General features: G+C 44.0%; 1 protein-coding gene across 1 annotated transcript in view; it reads left to right on the top strand.

Annotated features, from left to right (window-relative positions):
- The window catches only part of Gfpt2 (glutamine-fructose-6-phosphate transaminase 2), a 41,697-nt gene extending 23,719 nt beyond the window's left edge, over positions 1–17,978 (top strand). The window contains exons 8-19 of the mRNA XM_051180833.1: positions 866–945; positions 1,454–1,571; positions 3,694–3,857; positions 4,220–4,315; positions 4,400–4,497; positions 4,807–4,927; positions 7,084–7,241; positions 7,464–7,578; positions 9,405–9,532; positions 12,365–12,532; positions 14,893–15,054; positions 17,076–17,978. Coding sequence (XP_051036790.1) covers positions 866–945; positions 1,454–1,571; positions 3,694–3,857; positions 4,220–4,315; positions 4,400–4,497; positions 4,807–4,927; positions 7,084–7,241; positions 7,464–7,578; positions 9,405–9,532; positions 12,365–12,532; positions 14,893–15,054; positions 17,076–17,120 — 1,453 coding nt within the window. The 3' untranslated portion in view covers positions 17,121–17,978. The remainder of the gene's footprint in view (positions 1–865; positions 946–1,453; positions 1,572–3,693; positions 3,858–4,219; positions 4,316–4,399; positions 4,498–4,806; positions 4,928–7,083; positions 7,242–7,463; positions 7,579–9,404; positions 9,533–12,364; positions 12,533–14,892; positions 15,055–17,075) is intronic.

Genomic DNA, 17,978 nt, shown 5'->3' with positions numbered 1-17,978 from the left:
GCAAGAGGCAGGTGGATCTCTGTGAGTTCAAGGCCAGCCTGCTCTACAAAGCCTGGGCTGTTACACAGAGAAACTCTGCCTCAAAAAACAAAAACAACAACAAAAAATCATGACAATACCTCCAACAAGCTTACCCAAAGCAATAGTAAGCAGGAAAATATACTGTGAAGTATTCACTGAAGATTGTATCCCAAGATAATCAGGGAGTCCGGTGCTGGTGACAGAGATGGGCACTAAGAAAGGAGGCCGGAGTTAGAGACTCACCCTCATCAGCTTCTGTCTGTCATTCCTGGAAGATCTTTTTGAGAATCCTTTGTGATGATATCCACTTTTGTACAGATCAAAGAATCTAAGTTTCCCTTAGTGGGATATCACTTAGGCCAGGGTAAAACTACCCTGTAGATTGCCTTTTGCAGCCCACAGATTACAGTACAGTCTCCCCATGGTATCTAAACCCTGTCCAGATCCCAAAATCCTTAGATGCTCAGGTCCCTTGTATAAAATAGCATAGTGTGGTAATTTCATATAGCGTCTCCATATTCTGTGTACACCAGACCTTTCCCTCATGGTAAATGTCCAGCCACTGAGATCTAGCCATATGGGTTAGCTCCTTATGGAGATTTAGAGAGCCAGGAGCCCAGCTTCTCATAAGGCAGGGAGAAAATGTTGCTAGGCTGAGTGATCATCAGATCCCTGAGTATGATATGAGTGAGCTCTGTGGTCTATCCCTGCTCTTTCCTGGAGGACATCATCTCACCATCAAGATGTCCCTTTTGTGTGACCTAAACATAGTCTTCTGCTCCAGGAAAGGAGAGGCTAGGAAGTCATCTGGCCCAGGGTTTCACTTGGTATCTTTTTCCTGCAGGAGAGGCAGCCCGCTGCTCATCGGGGTACGAAGCAAGTACAAACTCTCCACAGAGCAGATCCCCATCTTATATCGGACATGTGAGTTTCCTAAGGACATCAACAGTGAGCTGCAGGGTAGCTGCCCCCTTGAAGCCAGCTCTGCTTGGAGGCAGCCATACCATCACCACCCCCCAACACTCTGTCTTCCACCCAGCTGCCGTGTGGCTCTGGGTTTCAAAGATGTTCATGCAATGGAAACTCAGTTCCATCTTTTTTTTTTTTTTTAAAAAGCATTTCATTGTGAATATTTTGAGACTCGCTCAGAAATAGAGGGAGCAGCAGCTGGGGAGAATGGTAGCTGCACCCTGATTTGAGTTTCTTTGGTTTGTTTTCATTTGCATTGCTTTGCAACTGTAGCCATTTAAATGCTCTTTCAACGCTACTGGGCTATTTGGGGAGCTCTTACATGATTTGGCTGGCACAGCCATAGCTAAAAATTGCAGATTTCTCCCACACAATTTTCAAAAGAGGAAAATGGGTTCCTTGCCACGTGTTATGCAAATAAAGCAGCCTGCTGAGAATCGCAACCCATTCTTTTGTTTACTAGGCAATATCGAGAATGTGAAGAGTATCTGTAAGACCAGGATGAAGCGACTGGACAGCTCCACCTGCCTGCACGCCGTGGGGGATAAAGCTGTGGAGTTCTTCTTTGCTTCTGATGCAAGGTAGCTAAGCGTTTTCGTTGTTTTTCTGGAATTGTGTCACCAAAGAATAAATGAACACCACACATGCATGCACACACTCAGCATGTATGTAGGTCAGAGGATAGCTTGTAGGAGTTGATTCTCTCTTTCTCCCATGAGGGTCTCAGGGATTGAACTTAGGTTGTCAGACTTGGTAGCAAGCCCTCTTACCTGCTGAGCCATCTCGCCAGCCCAAGTACATACATTTTAGAGTATGTACAGGCATAGGGAGAGAAAAGTTGGGGTGGGGGAAGAAAAGGGAAAAGAGAGGATGTAGTAAGGGTAAACTAGAGAGCTTCTATTTGAAACAGATTTTGGTGCCTGTAAGTGGTGTCTGGGTATTATAATTTGCTGAAGTTTTTCTTTTCTTGTAGAGGTGCTTGAAGTCACTGAGCTCTTACCTTATAGTCAGTGACGTGTGAGAGATGTTTCTAAAATTATAAAAGGCACGAATTCCTGGAGGAAGATGAAATAGTATTCATAGACAAAATAATTATGTACTTTGAAAGCCAACTGACAAGCTGTGAGAACTAATACTGGCAGCTTCCCAGAGAATAAAGATGTGGGAATCTTACACCTCAGCAGTCATTGCTAAGCAGTCAGCAGGGACCGTGCCTACTTTATTCACCTTAGAAGCTTCTCATATGTCTAAGCACTATGGACTCTTAAAACAAAACCAACAAAAAACAAGACTATTGACTACAGTGAAGACAGCCACACTTTAACAAAACCTCTCAGCATTGGCAAATGTTCTAGTTTCATTCTGTGGTTGTGACAAGTATGATGACCAAAAACAACTGAGGGGAGGAGAAAGCTTTTCTCATCTTATACTTCCTGGTGACCTTCCATCAAAAAAGGAAGTCAGGGCAGGAACTCAAGCCAGAACTTGAGGTGTAAACCATGGAGAAATGCTACTTGTTAGCTCACTTGCTGATTCATGCCTAGATAGCTTTCTTATACTGCCCAGGACTGCCTGCCTAGGGAATGGTGCTGCCCACAGTGGGATGAGCCTCCTCCATCAATCAACAATCATGACAACCCCTCTCGGACACACCCACAGTCAGATCTGATATGGATAACCCCTCAGTTAAGACTCCCTCCCTGTGCCAAGTTGAGAGTTAAAGCCAGCTAAGACAACAAGTGTCTAGAAGTTAGATCTTACTCGGGTTTGAATTTTAACAAGACTTTATGTGTGGTAGTGTGTCCTTCCATCAGAAGGGCACATACCTTCCCATCATTCCTTTTTGCATTTAATCAGAGGTTCAAGTATTACCAACCTTATTCATTGACTGAATAGCCAGCCTCTCAACTTTCACCTCTTGATTCCAACAGCCATTCAAGATCCTTGATTAGAGCTATTCATAATTAGGAATCCATAAACTGACTATCCTGTCATTTGTTCCTTATTAGCTAGATTTATTATATAAAGAGAAACTTGTATTCATAAACTATATGGTTTTAAAAAATCAAGTGCCAGGTGGGCAAGATGGCTCAGTGGGTTCAGGACCGTTCAGGATCCTCAGACCCACATGGTAGAAGGGAAGAAATGCCTCCTGTAAGTTACCCTCTGACTTCCACACACATGCTGTAGATAAATAAATATGAATTTTAAAATGTTTAAGGCAAATGCTATTTCTTAACATTTATAATCAGAATAGTGTATGTTTTCCCAACCCTTCCAAAGATGACATGGTTTTTGTATCTTATTTGAAGAAACTGATTATAAAAAGGCATCCATGGGATTACTTGGGGAATTTGAACGCATTAGATATTTGGTGATTTGAAGATGGAATTGTTAAGTTTGAAGAGAATGTTGGTATTATAATAGGTTAAAATTTAAGAGATATGTGTAAAAATGTTTGCTGAAGATATGGTGTATTTCCGTACATTCTCTACTTAACTTAAGGTTAAGGTTAGGTTTCAAATACCTCAAAGAGAGAGGTATGGAGAGTGGGAGGGCTTACCTGTGAATCTTTTTGCTGTAATGTCACTGTCATGCCTAAAACAGAAAGGGTCCCATGTTTGGGAAATAGCAAGTGGCTGCTGCTTTGTACCTTTTAAGGGTTGAATGTGTGAACTTTGAAGTCTTTTTTGTTCCTTCTAGTGCCATCATAGAACACACCAACCGGGTCATCTTCTTAGAAGATGATGACATTGCTGCAGTGGCTGATGGGAAACTCTCCATTCACCGAGTCAAGCGCTCAGCTAGTGATGACCCCTCCAGAGCCATCCAGACCTTGCAGATGGAATTGCAGCAAATAATGAAAGGCAGGTGTCTTCCGAGAGTCTCTGTGCAGTTGCCTTGAAGAACAGGCTCTGAGGGAGGGGGGGTCAGAGGATGGAGGGGCCCCTGTGTCTTCAAAACTACACAGGGTCTAATGTATAAATTGGATGGTCACTGCATCAGACAGGAAAATCCCCGCAGACACTCGACACTCTTTAAAAACTTTGGGGGCTTTATGGGTAATACTAGCCCTGTGGCAATGGTGACATCTTGACCAAAAAAAAAAAAAAAAAAAAAAAGAAGAAGCAACAGCAGCTAAGACTTTGCTAGGCTTTTCCTGGTTCACAGTTAAGCTATAAAATGTATCTAAATTAAATACTTACCTTGGTTGTGTTTCCCTGGTCAGGTAACTTCAGTGCATTCATGCAGAAGGAGATCTTCGAGCAGCCAGAATCAGTTTTTAATACCATGAGAGGTCGGGTGAATTTTGAGACCAACACAGGTAGGAAGCCCCTGTCCATGCCCTGCTCCATTGAGTGTAGCCATATGTAGAGTCAGCATTAATACCCTGCCTGGTGTCCTACAGTGCTCCTGGGAGGCTTGAAGGACCATTTGAAGGAGATTCGACGATGCCGAAGGCTCATTGTGATTGGCTGTGGAACCAGCTACCATGCTGCTGTGGCTGTAAGTGCAAAGCGCCAGACCTTAAGTAGTACTGGGAAGTTAACAGCAGTCAAGACCAAGATTCTGGCCATAATGCTCTCGTGCCCTGGCCTCTGAATTTGACCAAGTCCTTGTACTTATTCCCATGAGCCAACTTGAGAAGTGTACTGAGCCCTTTCTTTCTTCTGGCAAGATGGCCTGGGAGTGGCTAAAGCTTCCATACCACTGGGACAGCAAGGCACCATGTCATAAATTGTCTTTAGAAGCTTAGTGCCCTGTGTCCCTATGAGGCCCATCACTGACTTCAGTAACTGTTCTTTTTGGCTTCAGACAAGGCAAGTTTTAGAGGAACTGACGGAGCTTCCTGTGATGGTTGAACTTGCCAGTGATTTTCTGGACAGGAACACACCTGTGTTCAGGGATGATGTTTGCTTCTTCATAAGCCAATCAGGTAAGGGAGACAGGTGGCTGGCCACGTTTAACTGGCCCATCTCCATACTCTCCTCTCCCCCTTCTTCCAAGGCATCCTCTCTGTGTCTGCAGTGCACCACACATGATCTCACACACTGTGTTATTTAAACCCTTAAAAGCATCTGTTACTAAGCAACACTGTATGCTGTTGTGTGAGTTTTCTTGGGGAAATGTGACCAAACATGTTTTTATCCCACATAGGTGACCAAAGACTGACTAAAGAAACGATTCCACCCAAGGCTAGCTTAGTGAGCCAGTGAGATTATTAAGGTCATTAAGGACCATGGGTGACTCAAAGGCAGCTGCATCAGGGGATAAAAATCCTCCCCAAGGTGGGTGATGGACCCGTGCATCCATGGAGCTCCCTGCAAGACTTAGGAGAAGTTGGCTTCCCCTGCCATTCTAAGCCTTGTAGAACTTCCAAGAACACTCACAAATGTGCTCCTAAATGTTTCCTGGGCTTAATTTAGAGAAGAAAACAAAAATCTTAATTCTACTGGGTTGAGAGTAGATCTTTGTATTCAGTCCATGGTGGGCTCTGTCCAAGCTCTGGGGGCCTGGTATATGCAGTCTCCACAATGTCCAGCAGGGGGAGACATGGAGAAACACAGGTAGGGGAGTGCTTTCTCTTAGCTTGAGTGAGCCTTACTTGGGTATCATCCTCACACCAGGTAAAGGTGTGCTCCAGCACAGCCATATCCTTGGAGTCTCCCCTAGAGATTTAAGGAAGGTTTTTTAATTTCAATTTTGGTGAATTCCAAACCTTTATAAAAGTAAGGATATTTTATAATGAGTCATCTAACCTTAGAAATTACCAGCCAAGCCAATTTTGGGTCATCCATGTGTTCAATTCTCCCACCCATCTCCTCCTCTGGACCATCTGGAAGCTGATCCCAATCTGAGCATCATGTCATATCTATCTCCAGAGATAATTTAGAATGTGAGTCAAAGATGATAAAGCATAACTCATAATGTCATTATCACAATCGGAAACTGACTATACTATTCTATTCTAATATCATGGAGAGTTAATATTGCTTCCCTTTTGAATGTTTAATACCATTTCCATTTTCATGACAAGCTGAGAAAAACTAGGATTGACATGTCCATGCTCCACTGAGTACCTAACTGCCTTTGGGTTGACCTTCCCATCAGAGCCTTAATGTAGTTCATGAATAGGTAGGGGAAGTAACAGAAAAATAGGCAGATTTCACATGAAAACAGTGCAGTGACAGTCCATAGGTCTATGTATGGAAATATCTGGTTTTTAAAGGACATTTAGGCAAATGGCAAACTACCAAAATCAGAGATTGAGGTTAATGCAGATAGTACCATTTCTTTCCCTTTCTTCCTGCCGTCTCTAAGTGATGCTGACTTTGAGTCATGTGCAGTAAACTCAGAAGTCTACAGAGGAAAAGGTAGAGGGGGATTAGACCATCTGGAAGCACCTGGTGTCACCATTTGGGGACAGGTCAGGAACTAAGTTGAACACAATCAAGAGCAGTGACCACGTGGACGAAACAATCAGAGGGTTGGGAATTCACTGGGTTCGATGTGTATGGTCAGCTTCATAATGCTTTGAGTTTCTTTAAAACCGGCAAGTAGAGAGTTGGTGCCACTTAAGCTATTGAGGTGGCCTAATTAGAAAAACTATTTGAGTCCTTACTGGGAAGTTGCAAGAAATGCCTCCTTCAAACAAATTCTATTTGAGAAACACCATGTGGGCAGTCTTGCTTTTCAAGACTCAGCAAATCTGACCTACTCAGCCTAGAGTCCCAGAAGGGCATTGCAAGCCTGCTGCAAGGCCTGGATGGAGATGAGTCACATTTCTCTGAACTCCTCATCCTAAAGGGAAATGAAGACTGATGGCCCTCAGAGTTGACATGGGAATTCAAAGAAACAGGGGATAAGAACATGCTTGCTACATAAATAGTAATGAGATCTTCAATCTAAGAAACAATAGGAGAGATGTTGAATCCTTGTTTTCTTTTCAAAGGTTGGACAGGCTTGACTTTCTAAGCAGGAGGAGTAGGGGTGAAGGAAGAGGCAGGGAGGAGGGGAGGAGAGGGTTCTGGTTGGCCTAGCACCTGCACTTGCTTACTGACAGCGCTCACCAACAGCATCCCTGTGTTGCAGGCGAGACTGCAGACACACTCCTGGCGCTGCGATACTGTAAGGACCGAGGGGCACTGACTGTGGGCATCACCAACACTGTGGGCAGCTCCATTTCCCGGGAGACTGACTGTGGCGTCCACATCAATGCAGGGCCAGAGATCGGGGTGGCCAGCACCAAGGTATAAGTTGTGTTCTCCAGGGAGAGATGGGGGTCCTTGCAGTTGCACCTGGCTCTCCCCCCCTTCTCTCCTGAGCCCTCCTCCCTTCCTCTCCTCATCTCTTCCTTTGTCATTATGTCTTTTCCCTATCTTTGTCCATGTTGTTGTTTAGCTCTCCTATCTCCTTAAACACCTTTGAGATGGCTGTCTAAAGTCTTCACAGTCCCCTTCCTTTGTCCTCAGGCCTACACCAGCCAGTTCATCTCTCTGGTGATGTTTGGTTTGATGATGTCTGAAGACAGAATTTCTCTACAGAACAGGAGGCAAGAGATTATCCGGGGCCTCAGATCTTTACCTGGTAAGTCTAGAACGTGGCTTTCTGTATTTCCAAATCTGCTGAGCTCCTTTGGGTCACTCTCTTTCTTTACTTTCATGTAAAGGATGCTGTCAGTGACTCTCTCCTTCTAGATCTTTCTACTCAAGGATAAAGCCTACCCCCACCCCCACCCCCACCCCCTACCCCTCACAAACTACCCAGCAAATCATGCTAGGCCAAGATTTAAAGCCTCTGTTGTCTGCAGAGCTCCAGGACCTCTTACCTCCTCTTCTGACTGCCTCAGGCACAAAGTAGCAAGATCTGCCACCAGTGTGGGATGTTTACCTTAAAATGAAGGAAGTTAGCCCTGCCCTTTAAGTGAAACAAACAATAGTACTTGTTGCCAATAATAAAGGTCAATTTTTGCAATCATCATTTAGAATTTGGAAAGCTTGTCTCTTCATAGCCAAACTTTGTTTTGTTTTTTTAAACTAAGTTGACAATTTTTTAACAAGGTGATTTGCAAAATAAAGTTTGTAGCTAAATGTGTCCATTTTTAGATTTTCCTAGCTCTGGGCCTTTGTATGATACTATCAAATTGCGTGAAAGAGCCATTTAAGTGCAAAGCAGGTAAAATGTAACAGAGTAGAGAAACTTCATCTATGTTTCAGACTGCACACTTGCAACTCCCCATTTCAAGAAACTTCTTGTCTGATACAAAACCAAAGAATACTCCCAATTATTTGAAGATGTTTTAAATCTTTCCCTTTTCCAAATATTAATCTTTGTAAGGCCTGGTTACGTACCTATATTGCAGTAACAAAGACAAAACTCACAACAGTTCAAATGCAGAAGCAGATGTGGTGTCGACTCTTATCAAAAAGTCAGACACTTAAAAACACATAAAGATAGTGGACTGCTAAGGTCACTCAGTAGGTAAATGCTCTTGCTGCCAGTTCTTACCCCCCCAGTTTGATCTCCCAAACCCGTATGGTATAAGATTTGACTCCTACAAGTTGTTCTCCAACCTCCACATGCTTAATGTTGTGTGTGCCTGTGTGTGTATACACATACAAATACATGTAATAAAATTTTTAAAGTTGTTCTTCTCACTGTTTTTTTGTTATTTTTTTTTTTTTATTGTTGTTATAGGCTAGTATTTTTCAATGACTGGATCAGCACTTTAAAAGCTTTGTTTTTGTTTGTTTATGTGTGTTTGTTTTTCAAGGCAGGGCTTCTCTGTGTAGCCCTGACTGTCCTATAACTGGCTCTGTAGACCAGACTGGCCTCTAACTCACCGAGATCTATCTGCCTCAGCCTCTTGAGTGCTGGAATTAAAGGCATGTGCCACTGTGCCCAGCTGGTTGGTGTTATCTTCAAATACAATAAATGTTGTGAGCTATAACTCACAAGAACAAAGGCTCTTAAGGGTTACAATAATTTGTAAGATTATAAACTGAGTCCTAAGACCAGGAAGTTTGATCGCAACAGGTCTGCCTCGGGACCCAGCCCAGGGAAAGGAACTGAGGAGTTAATTTGGAATTTCAGTTCTGTGTCTTCCCAGGGGGTGATTTTATCTTTCTGGCTCTTAATTTACTTCCTGTTAACATGAATCTGGAAATGAGAGTTTATAGTCTGCCTTGTAGATGTTCACAAGCATACTCACACAAATGAACTGCCAACCTGACAAGGTCCTGGCCAGCATCCCAAGTTATTACAGAACTAAGTTTAACGCCCTTCTAAATAGTGCATGGAAGCAATGTCTCCTGACCATTGTAAGTTTCTAATCTTTGCTATAGCCATGGTTTCCCTTGTAATGTCTGGAAGTCAGAATGACCGGCTCTCCCTTGTCTCTTTGCATTGCTTAGAGCTTATCAAAGAAGTACTGTCTCTGGATGAGAAGATCCATGACCTGGCCCTGGAGCTCTACACACAAAGATCACTCCTGGTGATGGGACGGGGATACAACTATGCCACATGCCTGGAAGGAGCCTTGGTGAGTCCCTCTCTGCCCAGCCTCTGCCTCTAGTGGCTGATTGCACAGCTTCCTGGGGCAACATGGAGGCAGGCCTAGGAGATGCTACAAGAAGTCAGAGGGAAGGAGGGCAGGGCTCAGTGTTGGAAGGCAAGGATTTGCAACCCACAAGGCACCTTCATGAGCCTGCATTGAGTGCTGGCTCTTACCTCAGAGTCAGAGATAAGTGAAAAAGGTGTCTGTGTCCAGGGAGTTCTCAGTCTACTAGGGAGAAGGGGAAAGGGCATTGGGTTAAGCCCCTTCAAGTGCCTGGCCTATGACAATATATATGTTAAAAAAAAATGAAGCTGGTATGTGCTTGTAATCCCAGCACTGGGGAGCTAGAGACAAGAGGACAGGAGGTCTCTGGGTCTCAATGGTCAGCCAGTTTAGTTTAATTGGGGAGCATCAGGTTCCAGTGAAAGACCCTTAAGGAATGACATCAAGGTGTACACACACACACACACACACACACACACACACACACACCTCTCTATACACACAGATGGCATTGCATAGAGCAAGTAAATCAAATTCACATCCACTACATCAAGCGACCTGTGAGGGAAGGATTTTGACAGTTGGAAATTGCTTCGTTGTGACCCTCAAACTTCCAAAGGGGGGCAGAGCTTTCATTCCCATAGCAATGAGCCTGAATTTAAAATAAAAAAAAAAAAAAAAAATCACTAGGTATTTTGTCCTGTGACAATAAATTACTGGCATGAGAGAAACCTGGTAGGGCTGAAACAAGGTGATGGGGTGTAAGGGCTCCTGAAGGCTGGCAAAGCTGACTCCTGAGCTTCCACATTCCTCACTACTAGTGTACTATTTGTAGATGAGAATGCCGTACGAGGTTAAAGGGACCCCACATTCCGGGTGAGACAGCACTGTGAACTGGGACAGGAGTACCAAGCATATTGGCCCCCCTCCTTATCATACCCAGTCAGCAGGTGGGTGGCTCAACAAAAGACATTAGCGAGCATTGTGGCTGGTTGTAGCCAACTTTCAATATAGGCATCTTCTGCTGATTCATTCTTTCCTTGTGTTACTGGTTCATTGTAAAGGTTACAACCAAGGATACTGACGAACCCAAGATGCAGGGATAGATACACAGATCAAGGTGTCCGGGAAGGGATGTGGCATTTCATTCCCATCTCTCATCATGCCACTCTCCTGGAACCATTTATTCAGTGATCTAGAAGCTCTCCCAGACACCCTTTTGTGTTTTGTGGAGGCTTCTGTACACAGGTTTAATTGATTTAGTCATTGGCCACTGGTGATGAACTTAGCCTTCAGCCCATGTCTGCTCTGCAGGGATGAGTTGCTGTAAAGCTGAAAATCCCAACCCTTTATACTAGCATTGCTCTATATAGTAGAGACCTATCCTGTTGTTGTCATTAGCAAGGAAAGACCTCTCACTTTGAACACTGAAAGGATTTTAGGGACATTTGCTAAAACATGAAAGGGACAGAGACCAAACACATGTGTCAGCAACTTTCCCTCTTGCTGAGAGAGATGCCTGGCAAAAGTAACTTGAGGAGGGAAGGGTTTATTTTGGCTCTCAGTTTGGGGTATTGTTTGCCCTGATAGGGAAGGCATGAGGTAGCTGGTCACACTGTGTCCACAAGGAGTAGAGAGAGACAGATAGATGCGGGTGTTCAGCTTTCTTTTTATTCTGTCTGGGACCCCAGCCCATGGAATCATTACATCAATACTTAGGGTGGGTCTCCCCACCTCTGTTAAGCCAATCTTAAAACTTCCTTACACATGCCCAGACGTTGGTATTTATGGAATTCTAGATCCCACCAAGTTGGCTAATAAAGAACCTCTGGTGTGTTTCCCAACATCAGTCAATCCCTGCACTATGAAACAAGAGTCCGGCTGCTATAAGGAACAGAGCGCTGGGTGTTCAGGGGCCCAGAAGAGGCAAAGCCTGGTTGCGGTGCACTTTCGGCCCCTTGGTAGTTCTGCTCCCTGGCTGTGGGGGTCGGTTGCAGTGGCGAAGCCTTGCTGATGAAAGATGCACATTCAGCTGTGTCTCCAAGTTGGTCTTAGAGGAAAGAAAGGAGTGTTTAGGCTGCTGCTGGCACAAGTCAATGACCTCTATGTGGTCACACAGCTGTCTGTAGTCTCCAAGGAGCCTCCTTCCTCACAGAGTTTGCCTGACCCAAATAGCTAGCTGGAGACATGTGGAGGAATATTTTCTTTAACATTTTCATTGGTGCAATGGTGAAAACATCACAGTTTTCATGGAAATGGATCTACTTGAACCAAGGGGTGGGGGGGGGGGGATTCACACAATAGCCTGGGGTATGGGAATTTACTAGATAGGTCAATCTAAGCAGCCATTTAGATGTGATTAAGGATCTAAAATTGGGAGAATGGTTAGCCGTCTAATTGAATAAGAGCATATCTAAGCAGAATACAATGCCACCATTATCAGTGGTAACTGGGGAGGCCACGTGGCTTGCCAAGAGGGTGGGGGTGGGGAGTGAAGGCAAACTAGACTGAGGCTAACTTTCTGTCTGAGTACATGACTATGCATGGAACTGAAGAGTGGTGTCACCGTTGTGCCTGGGGGCTGCAAGGTTGCTACCTGTGAGGCCTCATTCAAGGTCTGGACAGCAGCCCATCCTCTCTCTTGGCCCAGAGCATCCCTTGCTGCTGTTGATTCATCTATGTAGTCATCTGCTTTAAGGCTTTTAGCTCTTATTTTAGAGTAACCCCCTCTCCCAGCATTCCTCTGTCCTGTCTTTTCTGTTGCAGCCCCCTGCTTCCCCAGTGTGACACTAATCCCAACTCTTATCTCCCTAGAAAATTAAAGAGATCACCTACATGCACTCAGAAGGTATCCTGGCTGGAGAGCTGAAACACGGGCCCCTGGCACTCATTGACAAGCAGATGCCAGTCATCATGGTCATCATGAAGGATCCTTGCTTTGCCAAATGTCAGAATGCCCTGCAGCAGGTCACTGCCCGCCAGGTGAGGGCTCTCCTACAAACTGATGCCCCTGCTTTCCTGTTCTACACCACACATGCCAATCTCACTGGCTGCTGCCATCAATGACTACTGTTTGTGTGTATGACCACACTCTGTCCTGTCCCCTTTTTGTTTACATTTATCTTTTTATATGGTGAAGGGGCATGTAAGTGCCATGACAGACTTACGGAAATCAGAGAACAGCTTGCAGGAGTTAGTTCTTTCCTTCTGTCATGTGAGTTCTGGGGCTGGAACTCAGGTCTTGAGGCTTGTTGGCAGAAGCATACATCCACTCAGTCATTTTACTGGCCCATTGGTCCCCTTTTGAATACCACACAAATCTGTCAGGGAACCAGGGAGCCTAAGTTCATATCCTCCATCTCTTTAGCAAGGGCCCGTGACCACACTGTCACTGAGCTGCCTTGGATCCTAGGGCTGGAGACAAAGGAGTTGCTTCCAGGGTACTATCCTAAGGGTAGAGCTTCCTTTCAGGGTTGCTGTAATTGCAGTTCTGATACTAACTGCAGATTTAAGTCAGACTTCACAGACTTTTCTTCGTAAGACTGCCCTCCCATAGGAACCCACACTAGTGAGCACTCAGACCTCAGACTGGCTGCAAATTTGTGGGTTCCCCAAGCCCCTCATGTTCAGTAATTCTCTGGAACAACTCATAGAGCTCAGGAAAGGGCAATATTTACTATTAAAGTATTGTTATAAAGGATTCCAATTAGGGCCTGCCCCTGAAGCAGCTGAGTTGAAGATCCCAGATGGGTAGCTTCTGTTGTGCTATTGTGACCCCCCTCCCTGGTACATTGATGGGGCCTTCTGGCTTCAAGACTTTCCTTATGTTTTCATTAAGCAGATATGGGTGACTAAATCATTGACCGTGTGATTGAACTCACTCTCCTGCTTCTGTCCTTGGTGACTCATCATGGTTTATCTTTCCAGCATGCTCAGTCCCTATCCTGAAACTACTTTTGGCCTATCATGAGTTATCTTAATAGCAATAAACTCAAGCACAGTGCAAGTGGTCCACTGTGGACGGTGGCACTTCTAATTGCTCAAAGTCCAAAGGTAGATTGGCTCCCTCCTATAACCAGTCTAACTAACTGGCCTCATGAAAATAGGAGGGCAGAGACCACTCACAGTCATGAACTTACAGGTGGGTGATATGCAGTAAGATACTTAAGCCTGCCACTGCTACACATATCTCAGCACAGTGGTTAGTATAAAAACTAATATATACAGTTAGTATAAAACTAGTAAACTAAGCTAGACACGCCTCTAATTCCAGTACTCAGAAGGCAGAGGCAGGCAGATCCCTGAATTTGAGCCCAGCCTGGTCTACAAATCAAGGCCAGGGGTAGGGAACAGTATAAAAACATGATTGTGTCATTTTTCTACTGAAAACCCTCTCACAGCTTCCCATAAGACCACAGTGACCTCTCTCCCATTTTGCACCACAGGCTCCTTTCCTGGTCTTCTGCCTGTCCTGATTCCCACTCATGCCAAGCTCATTCTTTCCTCAGAGCCTTTGCCCTGGCTCTTCCTATTGTTTTGAGGGTAGGGAAGCTAAATGCAAATAGCTTCATAGTTCAATGCAAAGAGCTGCATAGCTCTTTCTATGTAGCCAAGGCTGGCTTGAACTCACTATATAGATCTAGCTTGCCTAGCTTTGCCTTCCCCAATTATCTTAGTTACTTCTTGGTTGTTGTGATAAAATACCTCAATAGAAGCAATTTAAAAAGTTATCTGGGCTCATGGGTCAAGGGTCTGTAATGGTAGCAGGGTTTGAGGAAGCAGGTAGTCAAACTGCTTTTTCTGGCCCATGGTTTACTTTCTCCTTTCTATGCCGTCCAGGACCGGAGCCCAGGGAATGGTGCCACCCATTTTCAGCATGTGTTATCTCACCTCACTTAGCATAAGATAATCCCTCACTGATGTGCTTGGAGGCAGTCATTGTTAACACATGCAAAACTTACTAATATCGCTCACTCGTGTTTTATTGCCCCTGTGGCATTTACCCCAAATTCATCTTTTACATCATTGGATTGTGAGGCCCATTAGAGTTAGAAGTAGGTCAGGACAAGGCACTCTGAAGCCAGCCAACAAATGGATGCTGAATGATGGTGCAAAGTGCAGTCACCTGACCAGGGAAGGGGCTGAAGCACACCAATACGCATCACACACTGTACTTTACAAGTGGCATGCACAAGACCTCACCAGTAATTCTTGCAAAGTCAAAGGATTAACATTGTAGTTACCATAATGCAAGACTACAGAAAACTCCAGAAACTCTGCTGGGTCCAAGAGAGGGTTTGCTTCTTTCGGAGGCAGTGTTCTAACTTATTTCTCGGCTTTAGGGTCGTCCAATCATACTATGTTCCAAGAATGACACTGAGAGTCCCAAGTTCGCATATAAGTCCATCGAACTGCCCCACACTGTTGACTGTCTCCAGGGTATCCTGAGTGTGATCCCTCTCCAGCTTCTGTCCTTCCACCTGGCTGTCCTCCGAGGCTATGATGTAAGTCTAAGGTTTGCATAAGCACAGCAAAGAGGAACAGAAAGCTAAGTCTCTCTTATATCAATGCAGTTTTAATTTTTATTGACATTTGTGCATATTTATGGGGCACAGGATGCCATTCTAATGCATAGATACATAAAGTATATAATGGCAACATTGCCTTTTTTTTGGTTTTTTTAAACGCTTATTTTGATTAAATACTCACTGGAGAAATAATGCCACTTAAAGTAACTTTCATTTTAAGGTTGTTTAGATTCCTCAAGAACTGCAAAAAATAAACCATCATCCAGAGGCACTATTGATCAATCCAGTTAATATTTCACTCAATTCTTTCTCCTGTACATGCAAATTTAAAAAAAAAAAAAATTTTTTTTCAAGCCAGGTCTGATGAAAAATACTTGGAAGGCCAACACTCAGGAGGCAAAGGCAGGGAAATTATAAATTTGAGGCAGACTGTGCTCCATAGAAACACAAATACAAAAAGAAAACAAATTAAAACTTTAATACTGTATCAAAGTTAAAATTCTGTTTTTTCCTTGTATTATTTATAATAACTCTTTTTTATCTTTATGAACTTGTTACATATAACATTTAGTTGTTGTATAGTATTCCATTGAAATCTTTTACTTAAAAATTTTTATTTACATATCTGTATGAGTTCTGAGGGCGTGTAGCCCAAAGAGGGTGTCATATTCCCCTGGAACTAAAGTGTAGGTGCTTGTGAGCCACTGGAGTGGGAACCTAACCTACTCAGATGCTCTGGCAGAACAAAGCACTCTTAACTGCTGAGGCATCTCTGCAGTTGCCATTGGGAGCAACAGCAAGATTTTCTGAATAATTACTTAACTACTCTGCTGTTTCCAATTTTTCATTTTATGAATAGCACTGCAGTGAACATGTTTTTATGCATATCTTTGACCCACATATTTAAGATTTATCTTTGTGGAGAAAATGATTTGATATTTTGAGACTGCTGGCATTGAAGCCCCAGGGAAGAGTCAGTTTATGATCTTATTGGCAAATGTGTCATAACACAATTCACTGTGTAAAAAAGTAGATGCTGTGTTCAAGTTTGGCTTGGTTTTGTTTTTGATTTTTTTCAGAGACATGGTTTCTCTGTGTAGCCCTGGCTGCCCTGGAACTCACTCTGTAAACCAGGCTGGCCTCACAGAGATCTACCTGTCTCTGCCTCCTGAGTGCTGGGATCAAAGGTGTGTGCCACCACCTCTTGGCCATAAAATAAATTGCTTGTTCCTTTTGCTTTTTATTGAAGCTTTGTGTGTGTGTGTGGGGGGGGGTTGTCTGTGTCTGCATTTGTGTGATTTCATCTACATGAGTGCAGATGACTGCAGAGTACCTCAGATCTCTTGGACATGGAGTTACAGGCAGTTGTGAGCCACCTGATACAGGCACTAAGAATAGAACTTGGGCTCTAGAAGACCAATATGAACTGTTACCCATTGGGCTATCTCCAGCCTCTGCTTGTTCATTTCGATAGGCTCTTGCAGTGTGGCCCAAGCTGGCCTTGGACTTGTCAGCCTCAGCCTCCTGAGTGCTGAGATTACAAGAGAGCACCACCATACCTGTAACTGAAGAGTGATTTTTTTTTCTTTTAAGAGCATTTACCAAGATACCTGTTGTAAAATATATGAATAACACAACAGGACACATGTCAAGTCATGCCAAATGTTTACTGAGTGAAGTCAGTGCTTTACAGTTAGGGAAGCTTCTTACAATAAAGAATCCACTTTCACAAAGGAGGTGTCCAGGTAGATTATGGTTAGAGGTGACTGGGGGGAAAAAAAAAACATCATGTTACTGGCACCTGTGAGATGCTGAACAAATGGCTATGGAGTAGAGGCTGGCCTTGAACTTCTGATCCTCCTGCCTTCCAAGTCTGTCTACCCCCCCCCCATGCCTATTTTATGAGGTGCTGGGGATGAAATCCTTATTTTGGTGCATGCTAAACAAGGACTATATCAACCAAGTTTCATCCTTTGCCTTCCCATCTTTCTTTTTAGGTTGACTTTCCCAGGAACCTAGCCAAGTCTGTCACTGTGGAATGAGACCAGGACGTCCATGACAAGACCATCATCACCTGCAGTCTGATTCCAGACCTGAACCAACTGTAGAGGTGCCACATGGGAAAAGAAGCGGCCTTCCGAGGGTCCCTCGTGAGCCCAGTAGAGCTTGACAGCTTTGACGTGCCTTGTACCCAAGTGCTTTGCTTACAACAAATGCTGTTTCTCTGTGTCCTGAAGTCACTAAGGAGAAGGAATTGTTTACACACGGGGATTGGAGCAGACATTCCACTACAGTGCAATAGAGATACCGCTCTCTTCAGAGTAACTGTGAAACTTTTTAAACCAACACTAGCTAGTTTTAAAAGATGAAATATTTATAATGACGATTGTATAGCTTTTAAGTTATTTTTCTAGTATGTGGCTTTCTGTAGCTATGGAAATGCCCAGACCATGCATCTGGGCTACCCAGTGTGCTGCCTCTGGGCTCACTCCTGGCGAGTGTCATTCATCTCAGTTTTGGGCACAAGGCATGAGCCCTTTGTCTCATTTTTCCTTTTCTCCCCTCCTTAAGCTGCTCCTGATTCCTGTCCCCTGATCAGTGAGTCCCCTCCACCCTCTTCCTATGCCTCCTCTGAGCCCAATTAAAGTCCCTACTTCTTTCAGTGTTTCAGTATTCTCAGAAGGGCTCAAATGCCTCTACTCTCTGACTTATGCTTAATCAGATCATGGTTCTTTTTAAGCCCAGGCAGCACTTTGGTCCCTGCTCCCTACTTACAGTGAACCAGCCTGAAATACCCCATGCAAGACGATGGTTTCAAGGGGGCTGCCCTGCTCTATTTAAATGCGTGCACAATCAATATACTATGCAATTTTATGATAATAAAGACAGTGCAACTTTTT

The sequence above is a fragment of the Phodopus roborovskii genome, unplaced genomic scaffold, assembly GCF_943737965.1.
Source record: "Phodopus roborovskii unplaced genomic scaffold, PHOROB, whole genome shotgun sequence".
Taxonomy (NCBI): domain Eukaryota; kingdom Metazoa; phylum Chordata; class Mammalia; order Rodentia; family Cricetidae; genus Phodopus; species Phodopus roborovskii.
This window is presented reverse-complemented; position numbering and strand designations above follow the sequence as displayed.